The 24,240-nt window shown below is 36.2% G+C and overlaps 1 protein-coding gene across 2 annotated transcripts in view; it reads left to right on the forward strand.

Annotated features, from left to right (window-relative positions):
• CNST (consortin, connexin sorting protein) overlaps positions 1–24,240 on the forward strand; it is a 104,451-nt gene that overhangs the window by 22,890 nt on the left and 57,321 nt on the right. The window contains exon 2 of one of the 2 annotated variants that reach the window (XM_081300181.1): positions 16,289–16,718. In XM_081300181.1, coding sequence (XP_081156307.1) covers positions 16,289–16,718 — 430 coding nt within the window. Of the gene's footprint in view, positions 1–16,196; positions 16,719–24,240 lie in introns of both variants that reach the window. The other variant, XM_081300182.1, reaches the window with a different exon arrangement.

Consider the following 24,240-nt stretch of genomic DNA (forward strand, 5'->3'; position numbering starts at 1 on the left):
AGCTGGGTGACACAATATTCATATGTTGTATCCTCTCTGCTATATCACCATTCTTTGCCATTATTGTAGACCAGAGTTGAGGTGAACTAAACAGCTAAACAGACTGAAGGTGCTTGGAGCCAATAACTCATGTGTTTTTTCAGAAAATACAGGGCCAGGTACACCTGCTGGTACTGTTCCCTGCCTGTGAGCATGGTGAACATCTATGAATTTCATCTGTTTCTGGGACAAAGGTCATACAGGTCTAGAAATGGACGTCACCAATGGTGACTGTTTTAACAACTCATGAGTATCAATGCCTTCATGAATATTTGATGTCTCTTCTGTGGTATCATGGATATTTGGTGGTCTTGATTTTTTTAATTGCTTCCCTTCTATGTTTAGCATGCATATGTTCTATTTACTTTTTCTAAATCTAACTATATATGATGTTTGATTTGGTACTTATTTTCATCTTGCTTCCCCATTTTGGTCTTATTTTCTATAATAGAATTGGATATTCTTAAATATTCACATATTCCTCTCTCCGCAAGCACAAGTAATCTTCCTTTGGCTCTCAAATAATTTAGCTGTTCTTTATCACATTCTTTGTTGCCAAGATGTTTGAGGAAAAGGAAGATAAGGGAATAGTTTGTAGATATCTTACAGTTTATTTCCAAATAGAAGTATAAACTCTTTTTATTATCCAACTTTACAGTGTAGTATGAACTCTTCTTTTTTTTTTTTTTTCCAGTAAGAACTCTTAAGGGTAGCTTGTGTCTCATCCCCCTCCCCTGGCTTTTTCCATTTCTCTCTCTTTACCCCATTGTATTTAATAAGCATAGCTTGTTGGTGGTAGTCAGTTGATTACATTGACATCTGGTTAGCTCAGTTAAAGCACTAAACTTCTGAGGTCAAACTTTGGTCTCCACACAGAGATATTTTTGCTTTGTTTCATTTGTATCCTCCTGTTAAACCTTTAATGCTTGCCAGATATGTGCTTTCTTTCAAAGAACACAAGGTAAAACAAAGAATTAGCACCTATATTGTGTAACCAGTTCAAAACCAGTGTTCTCTTGGATTTGGGTCAGGCACTTCAAGTACTCATTCAAAAAACAACATTGTATTATTGTTTTTTAGACAAAAGAGAGGCAAAAGAAAATGTGTGAATTTGTAGCAATACTTTTAAAGTACATAACAAGTAATTGTAATTCACATACCCAGCAAACTAGAAAGTGATATTTGTTTTAGACTTGAAGCAGTAAAAGACAAATGACAGAGAACTTGTGACCTAAATTAGAGTCAAATGTTAAAGTTAGGAGGTCTCTTAGATACCAACAGATAACATCAGAGCTCTTTTTTTCTTATTCTTTAAGTCAGTATGTTGGCCTTTTTACATAGGTTTAAGAATTTTGTTTCCTATCTGTGATAGAAATAAGATGAAATTTGAAGTTGACATCAACATAAAAGATGACATTTTAGAAAATAAATATCTCTAAATGATGCAGAACCACTAAAGAGTGGTGAATAGCATTGTGAGGTTAAAATGACGCACTTTAGGAAAATTTCTCGGTTTTTGGTGTGTGTGTGTGTGTGTGTGTGTGTGTGTGTCTGTGTGTGTTGCTGGGGATCAAAGCAATCCAGGACCTTGAGCCGTGTGCGTGCTAATAATATGTGTGTCCTCTGACCCTGAACTCTAATTTAGCAACCCCACCCTATCCTTTTTATTGAATAAACCGGAAGCAAGGGTTTTAGAAACTGCACTCACATCCTGGGTCTCTAACAGTCTCTCTCTAGGCTTCTTTTAAGTTGTCCACATAAAGAAGTAGGAAGAAGAATGACAGAACTATGCAAAATAAAGAAAACATAAATGAAAATTGTTGTGATAGGTTGAAGAAATTGCTTTCCATTACTCTGGAAAATTCCATTTATTTCTATTGATACTTTGTACTCATGTAAAAGGTTAGAAGAAAAGATGCTATGCTGTTGTTTATTTTCTTTGTGAGATTAATTTGAAGACAGTATGTATAACCAAATAGGATGCAAACTTCAGATTTATTATTTCAGGAGAAGGTAGGCATTAGCCCTAATTGTTACAATTTCCCACACTGATTTTTTTTGTATGTGTGTGGTTCTGGGGATTGAACCCAGGGCCTTGTGCATTCGAGGGAAGCACTCTACCAACTGAGCTATATCCCTAGCCCCATATTACCATACTGACTTTTTTATACCTTCTGTATACTTCCCAAGGCTTCCTCCCAACATACTATCTTCCCCTACCCCTCTCCAATATATGCATCTCTTATGAGTTGTTTCTTTGATTATCACAACTTGATCTCTTGGTATGGAATATATACAGGATATTACAGATTAAAACCTGTGGCAGTAGTTTGAGCCTTTTTGGATTTTTTTTCTTCCTATCACCAGATAGGATCTCTGTCCGTTGGTCCTGAGAAGGGAAAAGGGGACCTCACCTCATCCCTGGCAGCTTATCAATTTATGTGGCAAAAAGGATTATCAAGACACATCAAAATAGGTGCAAATCCAGGTGTGGTGCAGGCCTAAATCCCAGAGGCTCTGGAGGCTGAGATAGGAGGATGGCAAGTTCAAAGTCAGTCTCAGTGATTTAATGAGAGACCCTCAGCAACCAAGACCCTGACTCAAAATAAAAAGATAAAAAAGACTGGGGATATAGCTCAGTGATAAAGCACCCCTGGGTTCAGTCCCCAGTACAAAAAGTGGGGGGAGCACAAGCAGAGATTTATTTAGGAAAGCAAGCAATAAATCAGGATACACACTTAAAGGAAGAGGGAAAGCTGGTGCTCCAGAGTAAATGGCACTTCTTTTGGGGTTTCAGGCAGCTTCTACTAAAAGAAACTTTGTAAATGGCGAACATGAGAGGTATTTGGGGTGGCATAAGCTTAATGAGCTCAGATCTTTCAATCATGGAACACACACTAGACCACAGTTGTCCGGTTCTGAGTTTGATATCATCTGTAGTAGTACAGGAACTGTACTCACATCCTGGGTCTCTAACACTCTCTCTCTAGGCTTCTTTTAGTCAGTCTAAAAAATACAGTCTATAAACTAACAAAGTATATAGGCAGTAATTAACTGGACTTAAGTACTCTAAGATTTATTGGACCTTTTAAAAATTCATTGCTGTAGGAAAACAGGCTTGGGAAGTGAAGGTGAGGTGGTTCACAGAGCTTTTAGATTTAAAGCTACAATCCCTCTTTCTTTTCCTTTTTGTCTTCTTTCTACCTCTCCTTATTTCGTCTACCCTAACTCTTTCCCAAGAGTATTTACTCTTTCTGGCGGATCACCTTAACTCAAAGATGAAATTATTCTGTCGGTCTTCATTCTCTGTGAGCGCTGGTCTGCTTTGGCTTATCTTTTCTTTTGGAGAGTAGCTTTTTTAGGTTCCCACCTGAAAGTCTACTCCCACCCCCATCTTCTTAGCAGGCCCTGAATTCTGGGGGCTTTTGCCAGCCTTATGAGTCTGCTGAAAGCTCTGCTCAGCCTTTCTGGCCTTTGTTGTGATGCTTTCTGCCAGATTTTTTAGTTGTTAGCAGCAGAGGAATGTATTTGAACCAAGCTGATCTGCCCTCCAGAGGTAGAGCTTTTTCATCCTTTCTTTCTTTTTCTTTCTTTCTTTTTTTTTTTTTTAAGAGAGAGAGAGAGAATTTTTAATATTTATTTTTTAGTTTTCGGTGGACACAACATCTTTGTTTGTATGTGGTGCTGAGGATCCAACCCGGGCTGCACGCATGCCAGGCGAGCGCACTACCGCTTGAGCCACATCCCCAGCCCTTTTCATCCTTTCTTAATGTTTATTTTTGCATATTTAAAATGAATGTATACACATTTTAGTGAAGTATATGTGCATATCATCTAGGGATAGAAATACATAACAATGCATGAGCTTGGCTCCTTATAAGCATACTATCCAAGTTTGGAAACTCTTGCTTTTTATTTCCTCCTCTTTAGATGTAATATTGATTCACTAAATACCTATGACCTGTCTCATAGAAATTTTTCTATATATACTGGGGTAAATGTCAAATACCCAATGATGATTTCTAACAGGTGTGTTATATAACTTAACATATAAACTTGAAGAAATTACTCCATCATATTTAAGGAACACAGGAAATAATGGTAGGTTTTATTTTGCCTCTTAACCTATTTTTCTAAATTCTGTATATCTGAAAAATATGTCAAGATACTGGAAATTGTCCTTAAACGTAGCAGTTTGGTGTTTACAATGCATACATCTGAGAGTAGAGTTTTTAAAATTACTATAAAAATGGTTATAGTGGTTAAGGGTCTGGGGACACTGAGTGTGAATCCTGACTTTGCTACATACTAGCAGAGTGGTCTTGGCTTATTTCACTTAGAATGTTAGTCTCCAGTTCCATCCATTTACCAGCTAAATAATTCTTTTTTTATGGTGAGTACTATTTCACTGTGTGTACATACCACAATTTCTTTATCCATTTATCTGTTGAAGAACACCTAGATTTATTCCATAGCTTAGATATTGTGAATTAAGCTGCTATAGTCATGGATGTGGCTATGTCACTGTGGTATGCAAATTTTATACCTTTGGATATATGCTGAGGATTGGGATAATTGGGTCAAATGGTGGTTCGATTCCCATGTTTTCTGAGGAATCTCCATACTACTTTCCAGAGTGGTTACCAATTTGCAGTCCCACCACCAAAGTATGAATGTACATTTTGCCCCACATCCTTGCCAGCATTTCTTGTTACTTGTATTCTTGATACTTGTATTCTTGATAATTGCCATTCTGACTGAAGTGGAATCTCAGTGTAGTTTTAATTTGCATTTATCTAATTCCTAGAAATGTTGAACATTTTTTAATATATTTGTTGACCATTTCTATTTCTTTTTCTGTGAAATGCCTGTTCAGTTCCTTTGCCCACTTATTGATTACATTATTTGTTGGAGGTTTTTTGGGTTAACTTTTTTTTGAGATATATCCCCAGCCCCTATTTGTATCCCTTTAAAATGAGCTATTCTTGGGGCTGGGGTTTGTGGCTCAGTGGTTTAGCTCTTGCCTACCATGTTTGAGGCCCTAGGCTCAATCCTTAGCATCACATAAAAATAAATAAATAAAGGTATCATGTCCAACTACAACTAAAAAATAAATATTAAAAAAATTATTTAAAATGAGCTATTCTCATGTAACTAAGTATTTCTTATTTTGTCCCTGATTTCTTCTGCTATTCATTGGTCATTCAATAGCATGTTATTTAGTTTCCAGGTGTTACAGTAGCTTTTAGTTTTTATTTTATCATTGATTTCTAATTTCATCCCATTATGATCTGATAGAACGCAAGGTATTATCTCTATTGTTTTGTATTTGCTCAAAGTTGATTTGTGGCCTAAGATTTGGTCTATTTTAGAGAAGAATCCATGTGTTTCTGAGAAGTATATACAGTATATTTCTGGATGAAATATTCTGTATATGTCTGTAAAGTCTAAATTATTAATTGTATTTTTTAAAATATTTATTTATTAGGACACAACACAATGCCTTTATTTTTATGTGGTGCTGAGGATCGAACCCGGGTCCCACCCATGCTAGGCGAGTGCTCTACCACTGAGCCACAATCCCAGCCCTGAGCTTCTTTTTTTAATATTATTTTTTTAGTTGTGGTTGCACACACTATCTTTATTTTACTTATTTATTTTTATGTGGTGCTGAGGATTGAACCCAAGGCCTCACACGTGCTAGGCAAGCACTCTACCACTGAGCCCCAGCCCCAGACCGTCTATAGGTTCTTTATTTAGTTTTGGTTTATAGGATCTATCCACTGATGAGAGAAGCACATTAAAGTCACCCAATATTACTGTGTTGTGGTCCTTTTCATTCTAGAAATTGAGAAAGCTTTGTTTGATATACATAGATGCTACTGTTTGTGGCATAAATATTTACAAATGTTATGTCTTATTGATATATAATTCCCTTAAGCAATATAAATGACCTCCTTTGTCCCTTCTGATTATCTTTGGCTTGAAGTCCACTTTATCTGATAAGAGGATAGAAACCCCTACTTGTTTACATGATCCATGTGAATGATATTTTTTTTCCCATCTTTTTACCTTCAGTCTCTGGATGTCTTTGCCTATGAGGCAAGTCTCGTGGAGATAGTATGTTGTTGGGTCTTGTTTTTTAATCCAGTCTGCCAATGTGTGTCTTTTGATTGATGAATTTAGGTCATTTGCGTTCAGTGCTATTATTGAGAAATGATTCTTATTCCCTGTCAGTTAATTTCTGGTTTCTAACTTGAATTAATTGCTCCTTTGATTGACTATTTTTCTAGTGTAGTTTCTTCCTTTGCTGGTTTTCACTTATTTTTCATTTCTTCTTTATGAAATATTTTATTGAGTATGTTTTGTAGTGCAGGCTTTCTAGTTATGAATTCTTTTATCATGGAATGTTTATATTTCTTCATCAATTCAGAAGCTCAATTTTGCTGGGTATAGTATTCTTGGCTTTATACACTTTCTTTTTTTGGTATATATTATTCCAAGATGTCCAAGCTTTGAGGGTCTGGTATGAGAAATCAGCTGAGATCCAGATTGGTTTCCCTCTAAATGTGACCTGTCATTTTTCTCTGGCAGCCTTTAAAATTCTGTCATTATTCTGTATATTTCATAATAATGTGCCTTGGTGTGGGTCTGTTGTAATTTTGTATATTTGGGGTTCTGTAAGCCTTCTATATTTGATTTTCCATTCCATTCTTAAGGTTTGGGAAATTTTCTGCTATTATTTTATTGAAAAGATTGTGCATTACTTTGGTTTGGATTGCTGAGCCTTCATCCCCTGATAAATTTTATATTTGATTTTTCCATAAAAATATGGAATGCGTCACAAATTTGCATGTCATCCTTGTTCAGGGGCCATTTCTAGTATATGTGCTACCAAAGCAAACACTTGTTAGGCCTCTTAAAGAAAGTTTCTAAGAAATTATTTGGGTTTGCCATTATATTTTCAGGAATTAACATTTTAAAACAAAATATATAATTTTGTGTATATTTAATGATTATAGGTAGATTGCTTTATATCACTAGTCATATAGCAAAATGATTGAAGTTTAAAAATTAGAAAGATGGGACTGAAGATAATAGCATAGTGTTGGAGCACATGCTTATCATGTACAAGACCCTGGGTTTGATCCCCAGCTCTGTAAAAAATAAAATCAGGTGCAGTGGTGTGTGACTGTTGTCTCAGCTACTTGGGAGGCTGAAGTAGAAGAATCATTTGAGCTTAGGAGTTCAAGGCCAACCTGGGTAACATAGACCCTGTGTCAAAACAAAACAAAACAAAAAATAGTTTCCATGAGGATATATGATAGAAATTCAGCAGTAAACATGATTTTTGTTTTTAAAAGGGTAGTTTTTGTCTGGAGAAATATTTCCAAGACTTAAATGTTGTTGCTTGTGGCTTAAAATATGACTGCAATATGTTTTACAACAAAAGGCATTTAAATCCAAATAAGCACAACGTGTGTGGCCTGGGGAGATGACTTTTTCCCCTAAACTGATGGATTCCTTCTATGTGTGTGTTTTTAACTGTGAAACTAACTAAAGAAAATGTTTGTATGGCTGTGGTAAGTTCATATGGTATGATTTGTGCATTCTTTTGGCTACAAATGAAAACTAGAAATTGTAATTTCCAGAAACATCTTGAAACATAAATTCAGTCCCTTGATGTAGGCAAAATTTCCAGTTAATGATGTTTGTTAGTTTAAAAAATGTATAGTAGAAAGTATTGCCATAATTGCATGTTTCTGAATGCCTGAAGGCATCTTTGAAAACATACTGTTTTAGAGATTTGCTTCTATTTTGTTTCTTTACATAAACTGTATATGTCTCTGTATATGGGGCGGGAGGGTCCTGTATCTTTGCACTGTTCATCTGTTCCCACAATGAGGCTTTTAAGATATCTTGTCCATTTTTGTAATGGATTATGAACTCAGAGGCCCTATGTATTTGTAAGCTTTGTTGATCAGAGCTTTCTGATGAAAGGGAGGCTAAGGAGAGTGAAACAAATTGTGTCACCTTTGATTCCGTTTATCAGTCCAAGGTTGTTTTAGGCATATGAGTCACATAGTTTCAGTTAATTTCTTTATATTTTAAGAAGTGTTTTCTCTGCATAAATTAAAATCCATATTTAATGTTTCCTCTTTTAAAATCATTGCTTTCCCTTTTCTTTTTTCTGTTTTTTTCTCCTATATTTTTATATTAATTTATATAATGTGTATAATACTTTATCTTATTTTTATTCTTCTCATTTACATTATCACATGAATTTTCTATGACCTTTCTTTTTCCTATATTAAGAACTAATTCTTGCTGGACAAGGTGATGCTTGCTGGTAAAATTCCAGCTACTCCGGAGGCTGAGTTCAACACCAGCATGGGCAGTTTAGCAATACTGTGTTTCAACAACAACAAAAAATATTCCAGGGGTATATTGCCACTGAGCTACATTCCCAGCTCTAGTTAATGTTTATTTTGAGACAGGGTCTCACCAAGTTGCTGAGGCTGACCTCCAACTTGCAATCCTCCTGTCTCAGCCTCCTGAGTGGATTGGAATACAGATGTATTCTGGCTCACAAGAAAAAGTTGTTTTCTGGGTTTAATCGTTCAACAAGGAAAGAAGGAAGAGGAGGGGGAGTGGAGTAAGAAAGGAAGAAAAGAAGAGAAAAGGGTTCTTTTATGAGAATGGGTTTTTTATTCTTCCTAAAGAAATATTAAAACAATCTCTAGTCTTTCTTTTCTATCCTTTCCCCCCCTTTTTCTTTCTTTTTCCCTTCTAAGAGTAGGTAAATGCTGTGTCACTTAGCTGCATACCTCCTATCCCTGATGTACTTTTGTCTCGCCCATGTCCTGCACAGGCAATGAAAATGGGGTTCCCCTGTGTGGAATGGACTGGCTGAGAAATAAAAGCTAAGAAAAATAGAATGACAAAAATCTACAGGACACAGAAAATATTTTCAGAAAGCAAGGGCAGGATGGGTTAGCGGATCATAGGGATCAAGCTTCTATACTATGGCAAAATGGAGCCCCTGCTTGCTTTATTTATATCCGGGGACATCAAAGGCAGGGATAAGTTTTAAGGGCGGAGTCTTGCTTCGTGGTATCTTGCAGTCAACAGGTTGCTTGACATCTTGGCAGGTCACACCCATCTCGGGTGCTGTGTGGGATCTCTGGCAGAGCTTGAGGGGGAAGTTCACCTGCATCAGGCGATCAATTCCTGTGGTAGTGCCACGGGAGGTCCCAGTGCCAGACTTATCCCCTCATTAGGCTACTATGCGCAACATAGTTCACTCACAGCCCATTGATGGTTCGTGACACTTTTGTAATATACAATTATATAGAAGAAACAAGTATTTAGAAGGGTTCCTGAAAGACTGTCTTACCAGTTATAATTGCCATTCCACTTTTATGAAGTGCCAGGAATGTTTTGAATACAAGGAAGTAACAAAAAAAGAGACAGATTAACCTTGAGTTTTACATTCTGAAAACAGGAAATAAATACATATAAGTTAATTTTAAAGGCATACAGTATCTGTTTCCTCCATTAAGTATTTGCATCATTGAATTACAGTAATTAAAACGTCTGAAGCCAGGAAATGCCTATAGCATAACTTGTATTAGCAAGAATCTGGCATGGGGTGATTAACCAGGAGCCATGACTTTGACTACTGTAACAATGGCAAGGCATGTCATACTAGCATTGACCAGTAGAAATGTAATGTGGGTTATATGTGTAATTTTTTTTCTAGTAACCATACTAAAAAAACATTTTTAGAAATAAAATTTAATTGTGTGTGGGGTGGGGGATAGGGATCAAACCCAGAGCCTTTCACATTCTAAGAACATTCTCTACCACTGAGCTAGACCCCCAGCCCATTGAAATTAATTTTAATAATATTTTGTTCAAACCATTATATTAAAAATATTATTTTAACATTTAATCATTTAAAATTATTGTTTTTAAAAATTATTCTTATTCATAGTAATTCATTGAGCTGTGGTATGTATTTTATATATATAGCACATCTCAATTTGGACACAGTTTTCATTGGAAATCCTTGGTCTATTTATTTGCTTTTGACACAGTGTTTCACTGTGTTGTCCAGGTTGGTGTTGAACTCCTGGGCTCAAGGGATCCTCCTGGCACAACCTCCCATGTAGCTGGGACTGCAGGTGCCCACCACTTTACCTAGCTTTGATCTGTATTTTGGTTTCATAAAGCATATAGGTGAAATAGGTTTGGATGCTGGAGTTCCAAACATGTTTATGTTTTTTGATTACTGAATTGATACTCTATATTTTTAATTAATTAAAATTATAAAATTAACAATTCTGTTCCTCAGTGTGAGCTATTTATTTATTTATCTATCTATTTATTTTTGGCAGTACTGGGGATTGAACCTAGGGCTTTGCACATACAAAGCAAGTGCTCTAACACTGAGTTACATCCCCAGCCCCTCAGTATGAGTTTATGTTCCAGTTCCTCCATAGCTAAATATGGTTAATGGTTTGCCATGTTGGATAAAATAGGCAGAGAATATAATTGACAGTGGAAGTAGTCAGCTAAGGAATCCTGAGTCAAGGATAGTCTTTTAGCTAGATTTTAAAGTGAAAAGCATGATAAACATTGAGCCACATCCCCAACCCTTCTTTGTATTTTATTTAGAGACAGGGTCTCACTAGGTTGCTTAAGGCCTCATTATATTGCTGAGGGTGGCTTTGAACTTGTATTGAAATTATGAGGACTACATTTTGAATGAAGTTTATATCTGAGTTTCTTAGGTTCAGCATTGTTTTCAGGAAATGATATGGAGATAACCACAGCTTTGTCTGGTCCTCAGTTGGTGGTCCTCAGGTTGAGACACTGTTAATTCCTGGAAAGTACTACTATGGTCAACACCCATTACTGGGATATGAAATCAATCTAGTAGATCTTTGATCAGCATTTTAAAAATACACAGTATCAGAGTGTTCCACATCTGTTAAGGTTTAGGGAGCCTTTGCTTTAGTTACATATATGTGTATATTTTGCGTTTATAGGATTTCAATGAAAAATGAATTAATTCTGAGTCACAAAATTTTTGAGAATTATTCCTTTTCTTCTTCTTTCCCCTTTCCTTTCTTTCATTCCCTCCTCTCACTGCGTCGTTGAGGTTGACCTGGCATCTTTTTTTCTTCCTTCCACTATTTTTTCTTTCCTTCCTTCCTCTAAGTTCCTGAGTTTGGCCTTGAATCTCTTTGTACTGCATCAGCTTCCTGAGTAGCTAGCACTGTGAGTGCACACCATTGCACCCAGCCTGTGTGTACTTTTGATTGCTTCTCTAATGAATATTGTCTATAGGTACAGTGTACTAAACAAAGATAGCATTAATCAAAGAAAACTATGGATTTAGCAATGAGATATGAGTGCTATTAAAAGGTATCTAGTATCTAAGATGGTAAAATAAATGTAAAGTAGTATGTAATGGCCATAATAAATAGAACAACTTAAGGATATAATGACTTTCTTCCTCAATTCTGAATTAACTAGAAGATAAATTTGACATCATCATTTTGGTCCTTGTATTCCTCTAAATTTTTATTTGAGTTTAAATAACCACATTTAAATTTGGAATTTGGTCTTATTTCTTTGTTTGCACTGCTGGGAATTGAACCCAAGGTCTCATGTATGTTAGGTAAGCAGTCTGCCATTGAGCTATATCCTACCCGCAATCTGGGGTGAGGCTACTGGAACTTGAATCCTCAAGACTTTACCACCAAGTTATATCCCCAGCTTTCTATTTTGAGACAGGCTCTCACTGAGTTGCCAAGGCTGGCCTCAAACTTGGCAATTCTGCCTCAGCTTTCCAAGTTGCTAAAATTATAGGCATACACCACCATGCACAGCCCCTAACCCCAATTTTAATTCTTAAGAAGGATCTTGGCTAAAAGTAAAAAAAAAAAAAAAAAAATAGTATTTTGGAATGATTATATGGATTACAGGAAAAATGGCACTCACAGTCTCCTTAAAACATTTCAATAAAATAAATGATAGTATACATTTAACTCTTCTTGGATGTTAATTATTAAAGTTTTAGTAAAACCTGATGTTTAGTCTTACCACACATTTATTACAAAATAAAGCTAAATCCTATTTGGGATTCAGATTATGCTTCTTGTTTTTTGCTTATTTGTTTTGTTTTTTGTCTTAAATGCTAGGCAAGCACTCTACCACTAAGCCACATCCCTAACCCTGAGATTATGCTTTTAACAAATTGTAAATTTCTTTTTCTTGGTCTGTTAATTTAGTTATTTATTTAATATATCTTTCTCAAAGTTGTATGGATCGTCATCTTTTTTTATAGCCTCACTGGAATATGTTTGCTTTGAATTCTGAAGACAGCCAGCATGTCAAATAGCTTTTATACAGTGTACATATTTGGAATGCTATTTTGCCACAAGAGTGTGGAAACTTGGGAAGTACTCACTATCATGCTTTTAAAAGGCAAAATATGGGGCTGGGGATGTGGCTCAAGCGGTAGCGCGCTCGCCTGGCATGCATGCGGCCCGGGTCCGATCCTCAGCACCACATACCAACAAAGATGTTGTGTCCGCCGAGAACTAAAAAATAAATATTAAAAAAATCTCTCTCTCTCTCTCCCTCTCTCTCTCTCACTCTCTCTTTAAAAAAAAAGGCAAAATATGTTAGAGTCACTGCTGTAGCAGTGGTTACAGTGTGTCACTGTTTCTTTTGTAGGAATTGGTTTAGATACAGGGATTTTTGCAAAATAGCCATATTATTTAGATAGAGCAAATAAGTTTGAATACAACCTCTACTGTACTGAGAACCCTCAGGTCCCATGCAGTGTTAGCATATATTTTTAAATACTGTTACTGAGCAGGGGCCCTTTCTCCTTATAATTTTTCTCTTGCCTAAGTATTATTTATTTATTTATTTATTTTTGTGGTACTGGAGATTGAATTCAAAGGTACTTAACCAATGAACCACATCCCCAACCCTTCTTTGTATTTTATTTAGAGACAGGGTCTCACTAAGTTGCTTAAGGCCTCATTATATTGCTGAGGCTGGCTTTGAACTTGTGATCTTCCTGTCTCAGCCTCCCAAGCCACTGGGATTACAGGCATGCGCCACTGCATCTAGCTTTACCCAAGTATTTTAATTTAGTGATGCATGTGTACTAGAAGATCAGCCTATCAAAATATTGTTGGTGTAGCACAGGAAGAGAAGAATGAGGAGAAAGAGACAAATATAACATTTTATTTATAACTATTTCCTAAAGCAGTAGAACACTACCGATTAGAAATTCCAATAAGTTTATCTTAGCCAGGTACCATGTTGCATTCCTATAATCCAAGTAACTCAGAAGGCTAAGACAGGAGGATCACAAGTTTGAGGCCAACATGGGCAATTTAGCAATACCCTGTCTGAAAATACAAAAAAGGTCTGGGAGTCTAACTCAATGGTAAGAGTGCTTGCCTGGCACATGCAAGATGGTTCAATCTCCAGTACCCCCAAAAAGAAAGAAAGAGAGAGAGAGAGAGAGAGAGAGAGAGAGAGAAAGAAAGAAAGAAAGAAAGAAGGTGGAGAAAGTAAGTTATTGCTGGAACTTTATTTTATTGATTGATTGATTGATTGATTGATATGCGATGCTGAGAATCGAACCAGTGCCTCACACATGTTAGCCAAGCGCTCTATCACTGAGCTACTATCCTAGCCTAGCAGTGGTATGTTTCTATAGTTCCAACTTCTCAGGGAGGCCAAGCAAGAGGATCACTTGAGCCAAGGAGTTTGAAATCAGCCTGGTTAAGACCTTCTCTTAAAATTTTTTTATCTATTGTTAATTAAGATACTCTAATGAAATGTGTAAATGTGATCAGAATAACCATAGAAGCCAAATACTGTGCAATAGGTCTCTTCTCCTCTCAGACTGGGAACAGGGATGTTGATGGAAATTTATGTACAATCTGAATTTCCCCTTTTCAGAGGGGAACTGTATGGGTCATGGGGATAGGAAATCAGAGAAGATAAATTGGGTAAGTGACTACTGAACCAGGTCTTGATGCACTGATAGGTGTCCTGCAAAAAGAAGAAAGAAAGAAAGAAAGGAAGAAAGGAAGGAAGGAAGGGGGGAGGGAGGGAGGGAGGGAGGGAGGAAGGAAAGAAAGAAGGAAGGGAGGGAGGGAGGAAGAAGAAAGAAAGAAAGAATGAATTACAGCATGTGCATACCTTGGAGAGAATATGAAAATCAATGTTAGATAGTAGTTTATAAAATTTCCTTTTGAGAATTAAACTAATTATGTTATCATAAAAGAGTCAGAGGCAAAATATCTTGAAGCCCATGGAAAGGAATACCTACTTTACTGGGAATAGCCACTTCATTTACATAGTATATACTCCCTTCCCCCAACCATTACCAAAAATTTCTCAACAGGAGAAGGTGAGGTGCATTGCAAATGGTCTAATGTGTGGATCCAGCACTTTCTGGGGAAGAATGCCTTGAACTTTTTGGTCATTAGAAAAGTTTCTGCTATAGGGTAAAGCACAGCTGAAGTGAAATATTCTTTCACTATTTGCTCCTTTATATCCCTAGAATATAAAGATTAAGAATGTGGTCTCAGGATAATAACTACTCCAAATTCCATTTCTAAACTTGTTCTATGAATAATTTGACAAGATATAAGTCTTGGTTTTTTTTATCACTATAATGGGACTAGAATTACCTATCTTCTAGGGTAATTCTGAGAGTTAAATAAACTGTTGATCTGAATAGTTTTAACTCAGGACCTGGTATATGACATTCAACAAAGCTGTAAACATGATCTGTAGTTTTTATACTCAACTTACAAATTTTAATCACTAATTCCTAAATATCTTAGTCATCTGAAACAGGATATTTAGAGCAGGCATTTACACATTCCAGGAATGAAAGGAAATATCCCCATGATAAATCAATACTTTAACTTTCTCAAATTATTAAAACTTGATCATTTATTAAAAACCTGATCATCTCTGGGTTTTTGGAAAAGCTATTTCTGAACCTGCAGAAGGCCAGGACCCTCTTGAGTAAACTCAGCAGTGCTTAATGCCAACATGTGAGATTTATTGGGAAGCAATAATTTTACTGAGCATTTACTGTGGACCAAGCACTCCACTAAGTGCTTTACTTATGTAAAAAATGACCTTGAGGAAGGTATTACACTTCTTCACTTCTACAAACAAGGGAATTGAGGCTTGCAGATGCCAGGTAACTTGCCTAAGCTTGTTTAATGACGGAGTCAGAATTTGAACATAGGTCTGCCTTTGCTGTTGGCCATTATGCTGAACTGCAAAGGTTCCAACATCAGAAAGACCTGGTTTTTAGATCCATTTCCACTTCATTCCAGGAATATGGTCTTAACTCATTTCACCTCTCCAAGCCTCAGATTCTTTATCTAAAATATAGTATGGCTATCTACTATATAGGCTTATTTTGAAGACTAGAAATAAGGTATGTAAAGTGCCTGACACAGTTTCTGATGTGTGTAGGAAACTTAGGAAGAGGTGATTGTTTCTGTTTGGGGTTCCAAAAGCTGCTTTCTACTTCCACTGGCAGGCCCCCCTGGCAGGTAACCTGTGGGGTCTTTTGGAGATACAAGTAGGACCCTGTAATTTGATGCAAGTTCATGTTAGAATACCTCTTGATAAATGAGACTATAATGTAAATATATACTACATGAATTTTCCCCTTTTCTATTTTTTTAAATAATAAATACTGTATCTTTAAATGCTTACTTTTGCAAAAATTGCTACTGTTTAACCAAAGAAGGACTTATACAACTAGTCTTCACTTGTCTAGTAAGTGTCCAGGGATAACATGAGTGACTGATTTTAGCAGATGACCTATTTAGCCAGGAATTTTTTTCACTGAGTCAGCAGTCCAAACCTGATACACATTAGGATCACTTAGACAACTTAAAAAGATATATCAGTGTGTGTGCAGTACTTAGAGACTCTGATTTAGTGTCTGGGATAAATTTAGGTAATTGTAAGGAGCAGCCAGGGTTGAGAACCAATTGTATTGAAGCAAGAACTAGGTGAGATTGGGATGGGCTTCAAGTGGAGAAATGAAATGAATTGAGTAATTTTTTTCTCTTAATTCACAGTGAAATGGCTCGGGAGAAGAGGAAAATCAAAGATCATCTTGAATCACCAGAGGATAGAAAATGAAATAGTTTCTTTTTCTTTGTCTTTGTAGAGATGGAAGGACTTTAATGAAACTTTAAACGGTTCAACAAAGGATGCGCTAATGGATGACAGCGGTACTCCTACATATAATCTGCAATTAGAACCACAAGATGGATGTCATCCTGGTGACAGCGTGGAAAGCAGAGTAACATGCTTATCTTCTGTGTCTGATGAAAATGAAAATCAACTTGATGGGGATGGGCCTGAGCTTCTGACCAGCAGTGACAGTGCAATGGGAAAAACTGAAGTGTTTGAGCAGGACAGTCTCAATAATAATGAAAACTTCATGTCCAGTTGTGAGGTGCCTGCATGTGAGAACTCAGAATACACTCTGTGTGAAGGCCCCAGAGATGAACAGGCATTCTTTGAAAAGGACAAAAGAGCAGCTGGAAAAAGAAGTACAAGAACCAAAAGAGGAACTGTTAAGAAGATACCACCAGGTATTTTTTAAGTTATTATTTATACTATTCTTTAAAGAAAATAAACCCTATCACATACCGTGTACACTGTCTTGCATATTGCTTTTCTTCTCTTAATATTTTCAGAGCTTTTTTACAACAGCACATGTTGATCCAGCTGTGTGGTATTCCGTGCATGTGATATGTCTCCACAGTGTTCCATCACTTAGGTGTGTCATAATTTATTTAACTTCTTCCTTATGGCTGTTCCCAGTCTTTTACTATAGTAAGCATGCTGAAATTGACATTCTTTGTGTATGTTTTCATACTAGGTACATTATCTATAATCTCGTTCCTTTATAAATTATCCTTTTCTACCAATACAAGCCTTAATAATTTCTTTCTGCCATCACTGTGGCTTTGATCTCTCACCTGTGAATTTATATGCTCGTAAGATCTTTATAGGATCTTTTTTTATCTTATTCTATAGGTGAATAATATATATAAACATGTATTAACATACTCCTCATACTAATGTTGAATAAGCTATCTGGTTCTAATTGTGTATTTATATATTTTTGGTAACAAAATGAACTCAGTTTTTCTAACTTGATATATAGTTTGGCAGTTAAGGTTTAAAACTATGGATTTTTGTGTCTGAGTCACAGGGTACCCTCGCGAAAAGGCAGCCTCTGGCTATTTTGATCAGAAACATGCAGGACTGGAGAGTGCTGGTATGCCCGAGACTGGGACTCCTTCCATGTTAAGTAGGCAAAAGAATTTTAAACAGTGTACTGCTTCTTTACCCAAGGCAACAGTCTTTGCATAAGTTCTAGTGAACAAAGTGGAATGTCTTCTCTTATGTTATCTTGTACCTCTTTGGCTGATTAGAGGTATTGTCATAACCTGTTTTTTTTTTGTATGTTTTTACTTATTCAATAAGGTGATTTTATAACTTTAAAATATATATATATATTTTTAGTTGTTGATGGACTTTTATTTTATTCACTTATTTATATGCAGTGCTGAGAATTGAACCCAAGTGCCTCACACATGTCAAGCAAGCACTGTACCACCGAGCTACAACCCAGCCCTCATAACTTTTTAATGTAACTAGTAATTTGGCTTTTCACATCCATTTGTGTTCTTAGTAGACTTAAGATAATTTTTGCCAGACACAGTGGAACATACCCTGTAATCCCAGCCCCTCAGGAGGATGAGGTTAGAAAATCACAAGTTTGAAACCAATCTGAGCAATTTAGTGAGACCTGTCTCAATAAAAATTGAACTGGGTTCAATCCCCAATGTCCCCCCAAGCCAAAAAAAATTTAAAAAATGATTATTTTTACAAGAGATACAAAAGCATTTTCTTAATAGACCTAAGGATTAACAGAGATTGTGTATGGTGAAATATGTATATAAATGGATTTATTTTGTAACCATCATTCAAGGGCAGATTGACTGCCTCTCTAATCTGATCTTGTGATGTGTTTAAGAACTGATACCTAGCAGCATATGTATAAGGATCAGTCATAACTTCAAGATTATGAGTCTTTTTATTCCTCTCTTCAGTGGCCTTATTTGTTTCCCTTGGTGTGATTATATAATTTAAAGTTAGTATTCGTTGTCTTGTGAGAAAGTATAGAATCACCATCATTTGAAATATATGTAAAATTTAGGGGTAGTTTTAATTATTATATATAAAATTATATATGTCATATTTATATATAAAAGGACACAAATAATGTGAGTTTAAGAGAATTAAGAAGCTAGGCACTTACCTGTAATCCCAGCTACTCTGGAGGCCGAGGCAGAAGGATTACCAGATTCAAGATTAGCTTAGACAATTTAGAAAGACCCTGTTTCAAAAAACGAAAAGGGCTGGGATGTAGCTCAATTGTAAAGTGTACCTAAGTTCAATCTCCAGTACCAAACAAAAACAACGAGAGAGTAAGAAAACTGAATCAGGAATTGTAAAATCTAAGTTCAAGATGCACTTCTAATCCTAGGTCACTTGGTGAGACTGAGCCCTCCTGTACTTCCTTGTTCTCTTCTGTATAATGATAATGTTCATGCACACAAATCTACAAAATTCCTTTTCTAAGATATAAATTTCTTAGATTTCTGAACAGAGAGAGTATAGTCTCTACTCCTTTAAAATTTGGTGACTCACCTTGAGGGTATCTTTTGTTGTTTTTTTCTATTTAAGGGATACATTTTGGTTTTTAAATTTTGTTATTAAATGAAAGAACATGTTAAATAGGCAAAAGAATTTTAAACTGAAAGGATTGATTATTTAGAGGATAGAACCATCCCTTTTTTGACTGGAAAGGACCTGGAAAGAGAACCTTTAAATTGGCCTGGGGAGCTCTCCTTAGAGTTATTTGCCAGGCCCATCCTGGAAAGATCATCTAAGCTTATCCTCTCTCAGTGTGTATCCAGTCACTAAGTCCAGGTGACTGTATTTCCCTGTGACATTGCTGGTCTCTTTCGTCCTATCTACACTGCCATAGTTCAACATTACCTTTGACTGGAGTACTACAAAAGCTCCCTAAGTGTGTTTTCCATCTTGCTTCCATTATCTATGTCCAAACTAACAACACAGGGCCGGGAATACAGTTCAGTTGGTAGAGTGCTTGCCCTGCATGCACAAGGCCCTGGGTTCAATCCCCAGCACCAATAAATGAATGAATGAATGAATAAATAAACAAACAAACAAACAAACATACACACATACATACATACATACATACATACAAATAAAAACTAACAATGCCAGGCCAGGCTGGGATTACGGCTCAGTGGTAGAATGCTTGCCTAGCATGTGTGAGGCACTGGGTTCGAGTCTCAGCACCACATATAAACAAACAAATAAATAAAAGTCCATCAATAACTAATAAAAATTTTTTAAAAATACTAACAATGTAAAGAGTTTATGCATAGAATTTTAGATATTTACTCTCTCTTACTGTCCATTTTGCTATAAATTCTCAGATCCTAGGTAAAGTTTCAATATTTTGCAGATGAGTACTTATCTAATAATAGAATAGCTTCTCAAATGTGACATGACATATAAGACATGATATTCAATTTTTAAAATTTTAAGGGGCTGGGGATGTGGCTCAAGCGGTAGCGCGCTCGCCTGGTATGTGTGTGGCCCGGCTTCGATCCTCAGCACCACATACCAACAAAGATGTTGTGTCCGCCGAGAACTAAAAAAAATAAATAAATATTAAAAATTCTCTTCTCTTTCTCTCTCTCTCTCTCTCTCTCCTCTCTCACTCTCTCTTTAAATTTTTTTTTAAATTAATTAATTAATTTATATGTGCTGCTGAGGATCAAACCCAGGGCCTCACACATGCTAGGGGAGCGGTCTATCGCTGAGCCACAACCCCAGCCCACTCAATTTTTTTTTTTTTTTTTTTTTTTTTTTGATGGTGCTGGGGATTGAACCCAGGGCCTTGTGCATACGTGGCAAGCACTCTGCCAGTTGAGCTAAATCCTTAGCCCATGATGTTCAATTTTAAACTAGAAAAAAAATTTTTGTATGTAGATGTTCTTATAATACTTTTATGGAAATATAAGTTAATTTACTGTTATGCTCCCTTAGTTTGATTTGTACTAATTTTTGTATTCCAAGGCTAGTACTGGAAAAATATATATAGGGCAACATTACTTCAGGTTTTCTGAGACAGTATCCATATAGACCAGCTAAAATCTTGAACTTATCCCCAGAGAAGTCCAGTTGTCATTATACTATGGACTTTTTTCTTTCTTTTTCTCCCCCGCCCCCTCCTTTAAGAGATGTAGTCAACTAACCAGGTATTCAAGCTGTGTTACATGCAGTTGTCACTATAGATAAAATTGGTAAAGCTTTAGATAAGAAATTATCTTACAGACTAATGGAAATTAGCCTATGAATTTTTGACAGCTTTATTAAGGTATAATTCACATGCATACATTTACTCATTTAAAGTGTACATTTTCATGATTTCTAGTATATTTATAGAGCTGTACAATTATCACCATGGTCAACTTTAGTATTTTTCTTCACTACAGTAAAGAAACCCTGTACCCATTAGCAGTTGTTTCTCATTTTCTTTGAGCCAATCCAGCCCTACACCAATTGCTAATTTACTTTTTTTATAGATTTGCCTACTCTGGAATTTTATATCAATGGAATCACATAATAGATGGTCCTTTGTGACTAGCTTCATTTAACATACTCTTTTTATGATTTACCCATGTTTTAACATATATCAGTTCTTTTTAATGACCAAATAATGTTCCATTGCATGGATATACCATATGCATGGTGTATAAATGTATCATTTATACATTCATCAGTTGATATGGGTGAATAGTTGCTTCTGTTTTTGACTATTATAAGCAATGCCTCTATGAATATTTGTGTACAAGTTTTTGTGTAGACAGATGTTTTTATTTTTCTTGGTTATGTATAGAATGACTAGATAATACTGTAACTTTATGTTTGTCATTTGGAGGATCTTAAATTCAATATTTCTCTCTCTCTCTCTCTCTCTCTCTCTCTCTCTCTCTTTCTCTCTCTCTCTCTCTTCCTCTCTCTTCTCTGTTTTGGGAATTAAACCCAGGGCCTCACACATGCTAGGCAAGCACTACATTCTCAGCCCATTCTCATTTCTTTCTTAGTATTGGGGATCAAACCCAGGGGTGCTTTTCTACTGAGTTAATCTTCAGCCTTTATTTATTTATTTTTTTATTTTAAAACATTCTCACTAAGTTGCTGAAGCTGGCTGAGCTCCTGAGTCACTAGGATTACAGGTGTGTACTGCTTCACCTGGCCCAAACTGTTTTTAAACCAGTTATACAAATTTATTTTCCTAACAGCAAGATTTTGATTTATAATTCCTTCATATGTTTATCAACATTTGTGGATACCTGATTCTTAGATTATAGCTATAGTTCTTTTTTTAATATTTATTTTTTAGTTGTAGTTGGATACAATGCTTTTATTTCACGTATTTATTTTTATGTGGTGGTGAGGATCGAACTCAGGGCCTTGCACGTGCAAGGCGTGCGCTCTACCACTGAGCTACAACTCCAGCCCTATAGTTCTTTTTTACTGAGATGTAATCCACATACCATAAAATTGAACTCAGGAATACTTTAATCCCCATCCCTTTTTTTATTTTAGTTTGAGACAGGGTCTCGCTAAATTGCTTAGAGTCTTGCTGAATTGGTAAGACTGGCTTTGAAATTGTGATCCCCCCGCCTCAGCCTCTTGAATTGCTGGGATTATAGGCATGCATCACCACAGCTAAATTTCACCTTTTTAAAGTGTACAATTGGAAAAAAACAAGCAAATAAAAAACGTACAATTTAGTGATTTTAATGTATTCACAAGCTTCTACAGCTATTACCGTTATCTAATCCAGAACATTTTATCCCCTCTTAAAAAAAACATGTTCTGGGGAGTGATAATTGGCCAAATTATATTGTTACATTCTGTGCATGTACTAATATGTAACAACAAATCCCACCATTATGTACAACTATAATGCACCAATAAAAAAATTGTAGGGGATGGGGGAAGAAACCGGTGTCCATTAGCAATCATCCCTCATTCCTCCCTTTGCTTTGCCCCTGGCTACCAGTAGCCCATAAATTTTGAATGGTTGTAAGAGTCAAGTTCAGATTAAGTGTCTGATGGTTGCCATACCAACATTAGTTATTTACTTAGCTCTAGTTACCATAGTATCTAAGCATTTAACAAAACAGTTCAGTAAATGGCAGGAAGCCACAGACAGCACATGAAGAGTAAGAAAGGAAGACCCTTTCAGATTGACTTGCCATAGTTTGGTGCCCTGTCTTGTTCCACTAGAGTGTCTCACAATTTGACAGGGAGGACATAAAGCTACTGGGAGACAAACCTCATAAATGGATCTGTGGCCTAAGGTCAAACTTATGAGTTAGAAGAGCCAAGACTTGTTTGAATCTTGGCTCTGCCTTTTCCTACCTATGTAATCTTAAAAAAGGAACTCATTTTCTTCCTTATTTGTAAGAAGGGATGATTCTACATATCTTGCAGGATTGTTCATGAAATGTCAATCCTGTATATAAAGGAATTTGTAAAATACCCAGCAAAACACAGCTACTTCTGAATGGTACTTGTTATCATTATGTGTGTCACAAAATGATTTTTAAGTGGCATTAAAAAACATCTTGTCTTTTTCTTAGTACTGAAAGTATCTTCTGGGATCTTTCTAATATTCTTTTCAGGCTTTCCTGTCCCCATCCCTCTCCCCTAATGTGTACTCCTAAATATGTATTTCCTGCTCTAGGGTAATATTGGGTATGATATGCCTGCTGGCATGTTAATTGATGTCTAAAATAATAATTGGTATGCCATAAATATGAAACCCCCAGGCATATTTGCATTTTACATATCTGGTTTTGACCATAGTAGATCCTTTGTAACTGGCCTCCAAATTCAAATGCCTAGTGAAATCAGTCGGGTAACATCTAATCCTGGCAGTAATGACCAGGATTGAGATCACTACAACTGGTGAAGATCACTGCAATTGGAGTGTACATAACCTACCTAAGTATATTCAAATTTTAAAAGTGTAACCCCTAGATAAGACCCCATAAGAGAACTACTGGGTCTATGTTTGAGGTTTGGGGATAGTAATGTATTATGTTCACTAGGTAAGTAAATGGACAGTTTAACTTCCTTACAGACTATATTACTTATAAAATTCTGAAGTCCTGATTTACCTTTTGGGCTTTTCCATGCATACAAACAATAAAAGGATTCCGGATTCATAAATAGTCAAATGATTTTAGAATCAGAAGATACATTAAGGCCAACTGGCCAAAACTCCTTTCAGGGAAAAAACACTCTGATATTAAAATGTATTCATTTTCTATTGCTACCATAACAAATTATCCCAATTTTAGTGGCTTAAAACAGCACATATTTATTATAGTTCTGAAGGTCAGGAACATGGCTGTCACTGGGCTAAAGTCAAGTTGATGGCAGAACTGCATTTCTTTCTGGAGGCTCCAGAGAAGAATCAGTTTCCTTGCCTTCTGCACCTTGCAGAGGCTGCCCACATTCCTCTACTCGTGGAGCCCTTCCTCCTCCAAGGCCAGCAATGGTTTGGAGAGTCCTTCTTACATCACATCACCATGGCTGACTGACAATTCTGCCTCCCTCTTCCATGTTTAAGGACCCTTGTGTTTATGTTGGGCCCACCCAGATAGTCCAGGATCATCTTTCTTTTTGAAGATCTGTTGATTTGCCATCTTAAATCCATCTACTACTTTAATTTCCTTTTGCAATGCATTATAACATATTTACAGGTTCTGAGGATTGGGACACCATCGTCTCTCGTAGCTATTATTCTGCCCACTTCAAAACAATTTTAATTAATGTAGACTAGTGATGACTTTACCTAATAGTTCTTCACTTTATAAAAATTCTTCATATATATATTTTTTGATTTGTAGAACCATACAGGGTTAGTTAGTCAATAGATATTTATTGAGCATGTATGTTGAGCACTATAAAACCAATGAT

This window comes from Spermophilus citellus (assembly GCF_964194105.1).
Source record: "Spermophilus citellus genome assembly, chromosome: 6".
In the NCBI taxonomy this organism is placed as follows: Eukaryota; Metazoa; Chordata; class Mammalia; order Rodentia; family Sciuridae; genus Spermophilus; species Spermophilus citellus.